This window comes from Amphiura filiformis, chromosome 1, assembly GCF_039555335.1.
Source record: "Amphiura filiformis chromosome 1, Afil_fr2py, whole genome shotgun sequence".
Taxonomy (NCBI): domain Eukaryota; kingdom Metazoa; phylum Echinodermata; class Ophiuroidea; order Amphilepidida; family Amphiuridae; genus Amphiura; species Amphiura filiformis.
The window spans coordinates 39,698,640-39,710,175 of NC_092628.1; the positions used below are offsets into that span (position 1 = coordinate 39,698,640).

The following is an 11,536-nucleotide window of genomic DNA, read 5'->3' on the forward strand; positions in this document are numbered from 1 at the left end:
GAAAAAAATAAATAAAACAAGAAAAGAAAAAAAAAAAAAAAAAATTAACCAAATTAAGGGATCGGGAATGAGCGTTTTGAGCGTTTCGATAGTATTTTTTGTGGGACATGAGAGCACATCAGACATATCGAATTGCATTCTGAATACGAAGAATGTCTTTCTGATATCAAATAAATTTCATTGTTTGAAATTCACGATATAATACAAATTTTATGACAAATTATTAAAATTTGATATTTTTCACATTTTGATATATAACAGTCCTCGAAGTAAATATCATAAATCTAATGTTATATTCTTAAACAGTCCTTGGCATACCATACATGTATAGGCCTATGTATAGTAAATTTGTCTGATTTATCTGTTTTGTGCTGGAATTTACTACTACTAGCGCCAATGAATGTTATACGATTGTAAAACGGTACGATCCTCTGGGGGTGTGTGGGTGTGTGGGTGTGTGTGTGTGTGTCCTGCACGCGTATTTTTTTCTGCAACTATAACGGGACGCAATACGATACCGGTATGTTATAAGAATCAAACTTACAAGAAAGATGGCTCTTGTCAAATCCTACAATTCTGTCAGAGAAATATGCATATTTGCATTAAATTTTTAATTAATTGACATAATTGATTAATTAATTAATATTTTATTTAATGATTTACCATAATTCCAAATATGTCAAACAATATGTCAAATTAAAGCTAATGAAATGCTTTATAAATTGGTCAGAGCGCATTTTGCAGAATGCATTTAGTACTTTAGTTACATGATTTTTGCTATACACGCATTCGCTACTTGCACGGTTCCGCCATTATGCACTATGTGCGGGGAGAGCCTCGAACTGGCAGCATACATGAATGGGAATTGAACTAGTCATAACGTTCTGTGTAAGGTTACATAATTCTTCCTTTCATGTATGCTGCCAGTTCGAGGCTCTCCCCGCACATAGTGCATAATGGCGGAACTGTGCAAGTAGCGAATAGGAGCTGTACTTTTAAAATCCGCACCTAATCAATAATAATAGTCTTTCACTCCATTGTCAAAGTACTGTGCTCCCTGTAGCATTATGGAGTGACCAGGTCCTAGAGTGTGATGGTTTTGTAGCAGATGACAGTGCTCATTCAAGCCTGTCAAGGTCAGTTAGTAGCCACTTGCTGAATGGATGGCCATTATCAACTATCAAAGAGATGCCTTGTGCAGCTGCCAATCACAGTAGAGGTTTGATAACATTTTGTTAAAACCCAAATGTGATATAAGGACAATGCTGTGCATGTTGGTACTTAATTGTTCGGATTCTTACGTTGAAATTCCCTTGTATTAGTATTTTTATGTGTAGTGTATAGTGGTCATAAATTATATAGCTTTTAAATTTTGGGCATTTTTGCTCTGTTGCACTGTACCATTATGGAACTTGAGTAAATCAATTACCGACACAAGCAGGTATACAGTGTATTATTTTATTTTTATTTCGTATCTCAGGAGCACAGCTCACTTGGTAAGGCATCAGAATTTGGTACACTAGCGCTTCGAACTTTAAATCGGAAGGTGGTGAGTTCGAGCCTCATCACGGTCACATTAATTTTATAAACCAAATATTGTTCGAACTTTTCATATTTGTTTTTCTTTTATTGTTTCTTTTCTTTTTTTTTTTTTTTTCTTGTTTTATTTATTTTTTCTTTATTTTTCTTTGATTCATATTGCCAGGGTAAGGAGAGGAGGGAACTAACGGCCCATTCAGTGATTTTTTTTCATCCGGACGATCGTAAAAATCATCAAAATTCAGATTTTGTACAAGACTGCGGAACTCAGTCTTCAATGATATAGTCAGTAATAATCTTTTGGTCATTATATGACTATCATCATTTGACGACTGAGTTCTTATGATACATCATTCGAAGAGCAGTTTCAGACAATTGCTTGGGATTGTTGGGGCAGAGGTTATCTTTTGAATTCTTTCATGGCCACTGAAGCAGAGTTAAACCTGTCAAGGACACTCGGCGTGAATTGAACTGATCATGTCACTCGCCACAAAAGAATGTCAAAGGTCATAAAACATCAACTTGGTGTCTTCTGCTAGTGGTTCAGCCCTAAGCCGTGTAGGCCTATTTAAGACAAAAATAATGCATTTACGTGAATCTGTAATTTATATACTGACAGTATATATAAATTAGCTACATGTATTTGAATGGGGCTTCAACTTCGTCAATACTGCCGTTTTCTTGGGTTTTTGCCAATTGTTTTCATTAATTTTTTTATAAAAGTAACAATTTGATTTTTTTTTCACTTTCGCTGGGATCACTGAATGGGGCTTTGCAACGCGATATATTCAAAACTTGTATTCACCTACTGTTATAGCATTAATCCGATTATTACACAACCTCGCCAGCGTATTCAAGACATCCAATGCAAATAATCACCTAGATTATGACGTATCATACCGTAAATATGGCGGAGTACTCAAATTCATTCAACAAAAGCATGATTACAAGCTATTGCAATCTACCGCGACAGCTCGTCTCACACACATAACAAATGCACTATACGATCAAATAGGTTGACGACAACGTTTGATTGAATGCACTGCATTGCGCCATGATTACGGTGAAGGAATTTCCTTTGTTCAATTCCTTTGTATGGAGCCAATCAATAATTTCACGCACATCCTCTATTATTGCCCAATTATTTCCCGGGATGATTGCACACTATAAAAGAGCTATTGTTATAATGTTTGATGAAATCGTGTTTAACTACCGTATTTGCTTAAGAACGGCGGCACAATACAGATAAAGCAGGCAGATTTACTGCATGTGGTACATGTATATACATATAGGGAATGTGTGTGAGTCGAGTATTACCTAATTATAATAGGGGCGTATCCAAAAATGAATTCACGCCCCTTTCAAATGTCGAGCCAAAGTGCGGGCCCTATGATGCATATCTTAGTACTGAGTGGCCCCCAGTTATTTAATGAAGTCTAGTGATAGCTTTTTTTCTTACAAATATATCGAGGGTTGAGAGCCAGAAAGCCTTAACTCACAATCACCTGCTCCCACAAAAAATGAGCATAAAGTCACTAGGGCACTATAGAAGATACAGTCCATTAATCATAAAAAAAATCAATAGACAAAAGACACTGTGGAGGAAATATTGATTTTGAAGACCAAAGCAAGGAGCCAACTTTATGCTCATTCTGTGACAGCTGGTCTGAACCTCGATATTTTAAGTCATATATGTAGCCAAAAAAACCGTGAAAATCGCATGTTTATAAAGGGGGGGGGGGGCATATTTAACAGGGTAAAGTGTAGCCGTGTCAAATTATTTTATATAATATATAGACTCGATTCTAGATACTAGAAAATCGACACCCAACAAAAAATGAAAAAATACCCGTTTTGCGCGAGGGTGCACTTATGATGTCAACAGTCAAAGTGATATCATAATGAGTTCTATAATGGAGAATGCAGGAGAATACAGCGGCCCACGCCATACTCCAAGAGTTTCTAGAATGTGTTCAAAACCAACTTGATTTTAATGCTAATTTATTGCACATGCTAAGGAAGCCTGAATAGCTTTTTGAAATCGCCGAGTGGGAGGGTTTTCAATGAAATATTTTTGTGCAAAAACTGAAGCATCCTATGTATAAAAGAATATATAAATGTTAACTGCACATCATAACGATTCGTAATTCACAATTGTGGTACAGTTGATGTCGTTTAGGAGTCAGAGAATTTTACTTTAAGTTTATATACATTAAAATATTTTTAGAATTTAGTGAAAATGAAGACTGATATTAAAGCTCGTGAAAAATCTATGTAAAATTACATAGAACCCCGCATCCTAAACAACATCAACTGTAACACGATTGGGTATCGCGAATCGTCATATATGATGCGCAGTTAATATTCATAATATATTCTTTCATACATAGGATGCTTCAGTTTTCACACACAAAAATTTCATTGAAAACCCTCCCACTTGACTACTTCAAAAAGGTAATAAGCCTTGTGCAATAATTTAGCATTAAAATTTTTCTTATTTTAAAGCCGTTCGAGAAACACTTTGATTTTGGCGGACGCTGCTGTGGTGTACGTGTAAAGTGGTCGACAAGCGTTTAATGTGAACAAAAGAAACGTACAGCGGAAGCATTCTTAAGCATAAAACGTGTAATTTGGCTAATGTTGTAAGTGTGTGTATGTGTGAAAGGTGGGGTGTGTGTGTGTGTAAAAGGCTTCGTCAGTTTATGATAATCTAATCTTTTATTTTCTGAAAAATTTCAGAGATTCAATTCAATTCTTTGACATTACCTGGTTTATCAGTTGTCGCTAAATCTTCCAGGTCAATGGTTGTGAGGTGACAGGGTGCTTCATCACTGCCATCATCACAATCTGCTTTACCATCACACAATGAATTTACATCGACGCATCCACCATCATCGCATACGGTTTCCCTGATTCCACAGCAGCCAGGTGGTTCATCACTTTCATCTGAACAGTCAAATCTTCCGTCGCAATACCAAGAATCATTAATGCACACACCATTGTTACATTGAAACTCGTCACTCGGACAAGAACCTGTGCCCAATATACACAAATAAGACGATGGTCAAACAAATTATAAAAGCATTAATCAAATGTACGTTGATTTATATAATCTTACTGTAATCTATATAATTATATAATTTGGCTAATGTTGTAAGTGTGTGTATGTGTGAAGGGTGGGGTGTGTGTGTGTAAAAGGCTTCGTCAGTTTATGGTAATCTAATCTTTTATTTTCTGAAAAATTTCAGAGATATAATTCAATTCTTTGAAGTTACCTGGTATATCAGTTGTCGCTAAATCTTCAGTGACCACGTAAATGGTTGTGAGGCGACAGGTTGCTTCATCACTGCCATCACCACAATCTGCTTTACCATCACACAATGAATTTACATCGACGCATCCACCATCATCGCATACGGTTTCTGTGGTTTCACAGTAGCAACCAGTCGGTTCATCACTTTCATCGGCACAGTCAAAATATCCGTCACAATACCAATAATCATGAATGCAGGCACTATCGTTACATTGAAACTCGTCGCTCTGACAAGAACCTGTGCCCAATATACACAAATAAGACGATAGTCAAACAAATTATTAAAGCATTAGTCAAATGTACTTTGATTTATATAATATTTCTATAATGATAATATATAATATAATTTGGCTAAAGTAAGGCTCCGTCAGTTTATGGTAATCTAATCTTTTATTTTCTAAAATTAACTTTGGGGTTCTATGCCGACTTTTTATATAAATGGCACGTTTTACCTAAATATGATGATGCAGAAGTCAAGTCTTCAGTCACTTCATCTCCTGTAGTTGATTCAGCTGCACTGGCAGTGGTGATAGATTCAGACTGGTTTGCCTCTTTTCCTGTAGTTGATTCAGTGGTTGATGCTAAAAATGTAAATATGATAACAATTCACATAAATGTCTACTTTTAGAATATTTAGGACATACAGGGGTGAACACAACTGGTACCTTAATTTTTTGGCTTACTGTATATTCTGGCTTCAGGCCTGCCTACAATATAGGCCTACTAACACTTTATTAATATTCAGATGGCCCACATTTAATAACCATATGCTTGTAATAATTGCTTTAAATACGTGCAGGAACATTGTCAGATATTAAAGGGACATTTACACATAACAGCACCGAAAATGGCTCCGATTGTGGTTGTGGAATGCGCCAAGCTAGCTGCTCTCTCAACCTGGTCCAAGTCAAATTTTGCACTTTGGGGCATATTATATCGAATCACTTGCATCTGAGATCTCAGAGTATCAATAATTTACTGTATAATCTACTGTAGACTTGGAGACAACTGACCTATCCTTTCCGTACACAATCCTTGCACTGATGACAATATCAAATTTCACCATTGACTTCTTTCTGAGAACAGCTTGGATCCCCTCTGTACTACTTTCTTTTTGACAGAATTGATGTGTTTTTACCAGAGTTGTAACTTGTCGAAATACATCCACCATATCCCCTTTTTTTTGGATTCTGCATTATCTTTGCTCAGTATTAAAAGGTATAATATTTTCACTACCTAACATCTCTGGTACCAGCTTTAATTTGAGAGCATTTTTTCAACCGCATTTGTTAGTGTTTCTCTCGTAGAGAATTGTAGCCAATACTAGTCTTGTAAAGCGGTTTTCAAGGAGTTGATATTTATTTTAATCTCACCCGATATTCCAACAATACAAATAAATAAAACATACAGAAGGCTGTACATAATACTTCATTATACAAGTAGGTGGCATTCTTTTTGGTTAAATGTGAACACGACTTAACGCTGTAGCAAATTCGACCTCAGCAGCTCACCTGCCCTGTTATTTTTGTGCATTGAATTGATTAGGCTCATTCGTTTTAACAGACTGCAAATGCAAAATTACTCAAAGGGAGTAAAAATTTAATTAATAGACTCTTTTTTGTTGGTCTGTTTTCTTTTTGCTCATTTTTTTAATTTTTAATTTAGAGTACATGTATTATTTGTTGTTGTTGATAAATTTCACTTGATGTAGATGTGATTTGCTGTCACCCCATTCAACATACTCTTTGAGCATATTTATGTGACATACCTGCCTGCTCTTACATCTACCAAGAGTGTTGATAATATAATTAACTTCACAAAATTTGCCTCACCTCATATGGGCCAAAGTACCTAGTTTATAATCATGATAACGGATGCCCTGTATTTGGAAAAATGACTAGAATTCATTAGCTCCCATTCCCCTGTTTGAGCACTCTTTTGCTGGTATTTTTGGTCAAACCATTGTTTTATTTTGGTCTCACCCTGTTTGCAAGTTTCTTTACCGCTATCACACACTCTGTTAAAACCATAATATACGATTTCGATTATTTTTTTACTCAAAATGCTGAAATAATAACTGTCTACTCAACCTGGTCTCCTAACTAAACTGCCGGATATAGTCAGTTTATAAACAGACTATATGGATCAGTTTAGATGACTATATTGACGCCCTATGTTGGTCAACGTTACATTAAGATTACGCGTTGCTTCTTTGCCCTGCGGGGCTATTATATATTTGAACTCCAATAGTTCCAAGTCCTCACTATAGAAGTCTCCGGCCTTAGCCCTGCCAGGCTTGTGGCCTTGATATTTTTAAGCCCAGAGTACGGGCTGGGGGCCCAGTATCAAGAAAGGATATCAAGGCTGCCAGCCCGGCAGGTGTGAGGCCGTAGAAGTCAATTGTGAGGACTTGCAACTAATGGAGTTTCAATATACAAAAGCCCCGTCGGGCAATAAAACAAGGTGACTGCGTAACCTTAACATTATAGACAACCCCGTCACCCATTTTTATTTTTATTGTTATGTGTGCTTAATCATGGTCCACTGACCGGGTGGCATCGCTATAGGCTGCGTAACACCTTCCTCGCAGTAACAAAAGCCATACAATAAAACTAAATTACAATATTAAGTAGTCGATAGAGTCACTTTTGAAACTCGACCATTTGTCATTTAATTGAGTGCAGCTTAATTAAATAAAATCACATCAATTGGCTACTTTATTTTGCAATTGAGATTTTGTGTCTTTAAGATATGGCTTTTGTTTTAAGTGTTCGGATACTTTTTGGCGCAGTATAATAATTATATAGGTAAAATGTAGTCCATTAATAGAGAGGATCAGGTAGATAGCACATTAATCCACCTGAGCGTGGATTGTACCCCTAAATCACCTGAGGATCCTTTCTGTTTATTAACTGGAAAGTTGGCGCCAATCAGAGGGGTTGTTGCTTCTGCTCGATTTCAGACGGTTTGTTATTTGCGACGAGTAACCTAGGAGCAACAGAAACCGACTGAGAAGGAGATTAGGGGAAAAGCAGCTGGCGTTTTGAACGGGATAGGATGCGCTTTGAGCCAGGGGCTAGGGGTGCTGATTGAGAGTTATGACACGGGGATAATCGACCTATTGCTCTGTAAATGTCACCAAAACCTTGTACACTATTTCATCAGATATCTTCAGACGAGCACACTACTTCATCAGCTATCTTCAGATGAGTACATTACTTCAGTTGAGAGCACATTTAGTTGACCACAGTTGAGCACATTCACGGCTGTTTAATAGCATATCATTTTAATTAAAAGGTGAACACTGATGACGCTATTTATCTAAAATCGTGTTTTCATCTTTACAGTGTCTACTTCTTGTAAAGATGAAAACACGATCTGTGCGAGCATAGGTGTGACTAAATTTTAAATTCTCATTGTGGCGGGGGTGTGACTAAATTTTAAATTCTCGTTGTGGCGAGGAAATTTGAACATTTCGATTGTGTTTTTCTGACAGAATGGACACCCTCGATTACGTTGATTCGGCATATATTGTATTATACAATTATATATTATTAGATGGCTTTGAGTATACGAGAATATACCACATGAGTCACGAAAATTCCGACCGAGCCAAAGGCATATAATAATGCATCCAATATCCTTATATAATATGAAGCTTTTATGAAGTAGTAAATGTTGTTTACACCCCCCCTGTCATTTCCAGAAATTCTGAAAAGTGACGTGAACTAAGATATATGGGTTGACACATGTATTTGTAACAGGTGGTTTTTTTTATCAATATATACCCAAAACGTCACTATTAAAGTAGCTTACTTACTTTGAGGTAATTGTGGACGTGTGATATTAAATGTAGGTGGACAGTCTTTACAAATGCAGGGGTCTGTAAAAGCTGCAATTATAACACAAAAGGAATCATATGAGAACAGTACGTACAGTATAACAAAATGGGTAAGTTATATATAGCTTATGTTCTGATCCGTGGATCAATTGGCTATTCAAGTTGAAATCCATATGTCCTATGTAAGACATGACTTTAATCTCCCACACAGGGGGTATAGATTTCAAATGGAGTTACCCATTCTGGTATACCCCAAATGAAATTCACACAACCTGTGTGGGAGATTAATAACTCCCTCCCCAAAAAAACAACAACAACAAAAAAAACCCCAAAAAAACCCAACAAACAACAACAACATAAAAAATTGTACAACAATTAATTGCTCTAATCAGATGTGAAGATTAAACAACGATCAAATTTGGAAAAGAACTTGCTCTATTATTCAAAGGCTCGCAGGATAGTTCTGAGCAAGAATCCTTCATCTTATTCTGATGCACTGAATGCTTGCGAGCTGGGTCTCTCTGATGATATTATTTAAAGTTTCCCAAGGGGCTTCCAACACCATAAGTAAGAACAAAAGATCTTCTTCCCCTGGCAGGTGGTATCATGCTTGATGCCTTTAGATGCTGACAAAGTGTTTTGTCTTACTACTTTCCACGTAGCAAAATAGCTTATCGACATATTTTTGAAACAATTGATATTTTGTTCTTTATAATAATACCTCCTGCAGAATATGGAATAATTGTTATTCTCAATGTTTTATTAATATATTCAAAATAATTTGTCACTGGTTTTTTTTAAATGTTTTTGATCATGTAATTTAGCCTCAGGTCTGTAATGTGATGAAATTAATGAATAGGATATAGTACGATACCATAAAATAGAATTATAATTTACTTTTGCTACTGGATATCGTCTTAAAGTTATTGAAAGAACATAAAAGTTGCGTGGTAACAATAGCCATCAAATATGCAAATATATTACTCTTTAGGTAATATACTTGAAACATTTTTACTTTGTGAAAATGATTGAAGAAATAGAACATTGAATTGTGCTACATACCAGGGACTGTGGACATACATGGTGATTCAGTAGGATTGATATGACTGGTGTTTTCTGTTGGTGATCCATTGCCTGTCGATAAAAACAAACAAAAGGTAGATAATTTCCCCTGCCCAGGCAGGTTGCTCGATAATATCATTATTCATTAAAATTACGCGTCTTGCATTATTCATAAACACGTACCTTTTGTGGGAAAAGTGTTATTCTCCATGTTTTATTGATACAATTCAAAACGTTTTTGTTGTTTACACGTGTTATTTATCAATGTTATTCAGCCTCAATTCCAACAATAGGCCAACCGTTATAGTTCTGATCAAAATTACTTCCTTACATGTTGCGGTTGTGTATGGAACAGTTGATAATATTTCTGTCACTATCTCAGTTATAAATTTGGTCACCCATACTCCTGAAGTTGAATCAACAAAACTTGCAGGAGTGGAAGATTCAGGTTGTGTTGCTTGTGATGTTTCAGTAGGGCTTAGAGGAGTGGCAGATTCATGATGTGTTGCCGCTGTGCCTCTTGTAGATTTACTTTCACTGAGTGGAGTAGTAGCTGTTTGTTGGGTCCTTTCATCTTCTGTTATTAATACGGTTTGGGTATTTGATTGAGATGTAGAACTCCGCAACGTAACACCTGTGAAGATAATGAACATCTTAGTCCTTACACTTTGAGGGTAAGGGACCGGGCGGAGGGGGAGGGGCGCTCCAATAGTAAAGTGATATGCATGTGCTTTTACCATTTTCAACACGGTCTTGGGGGTGTCTGTGTGGGTAAATGCTAAAGAAAGGGAGGGGGTCGTAGACAAATGCTATAGAATGAGGGGCTTTTGATGGAGATCCTAAAATGGGTTCTTCCCGGGGCAGATGGAGTACCAAGTAGGAGTTTTTAATGTCTTGGGAGCGAAAGCCGGCCTTTTGGGGGGTAAAAAAGAAAAATATGGGCTGGGTGAGGACTTCTTTGAGGGAAAACATAAATGATAATATTTGATCTCTGGGGGAAAATGGGGTTTTTTGGGATACCACATAACGCGTATCTTAGCAAGTCCAGTTATAGTTTTTTTCTTACAAATATATTTATACAAGGGAGAAGGGCATTTTTAATTGGGATGAAAAGTATAGCCGTATCATATATACATTTTGATGTCAACAGTCATGGGTCTGGGATTTTATTTTCATACATTAGTGGAACCAATGTTTTTGGTATCCTTAAAGCTGTTATGATAAGGATTTGATTGATTCCCTTTTCTCTATGCCCCCCGTGGTTTCCACGAGAGGTCAATGGTCACAATGGAGCCAAACTTAAAAATAGTCCCATCATGATGTATCTCAAATTGTTCCTCTCATCACAGGGAGTAAAAAAGTCAATTCCATTTTATTTCTATTGTACTTAGTTCAGGAGTTATGAGGTCGAATAGATCAAATGTCAAAAATATCATACCCAGAGATCAACATTAAAAACTGGCTCGATTTCATCGAAAGTGGTCTCCCCTTAAGATATCTCAAACACATATTGAATTCACAATTATAGTGCAATAAAAATATGTACAAGCATATCATTTGACCCATGACCCATACTAAAAAAGTCATTTAGTGTCATGCACTAGAAGTGACGTCATAATCGGATTAACTATCATAGCAATAGATGAATACAGTTTTTGAATAGATCGCCCTGCACTACAAGCAGATTGCACTAGTCACCTGCGTATCTCAGCAAACATAGATTTAATACAATACCGCTCTTTTCAACGATACTAATATTACAGGTCTTTCTTTGACATCTA

At 36.4% G+C, this 11,536-nt stretch overlaps 1 protein-coding gene across 1 annotated transcript in view; it reads right to left on the bottom strand.

Moving 5' to 3' along the window:
* LOC140159217 (uncharacterized) overlaps nt 1-10,408 on the bottom strand; it is a 29,736-nt gene extending 19,328 nt beyond the window's left edge. Inside the window, exons 1-6 of the mRNA XM_072182614.1 lie at nt 10,087-10,408; nt 9,756-9,827; nt 8,673-8,744; nt 5,305-5,433; nt 4,815-5,090; nt 4,306-4,572 (exon numbers count right to left, since the gene is read on the bottom strand). Of these exons, the coding sequence (XP_072038715.1) occupies nt 4,306-4,572; nt 4,815-5,090; nt 5,305-5,433; nt 8,673-8,744; nt 9,756-9,827; nt 10,087-10,408 (1,138 nt within the window). The remainder of the gene's footprint in view (nt 1-4,305; nt 4,573-4,814; nt 5,091-5,304; nt 5,434-8,672; nt 8,745-9,755; nt 9,828-10,086) is intronic.
* Between the last annotated feature and the right edge of the window lie 1,128 nt (nt 10,409-11,536).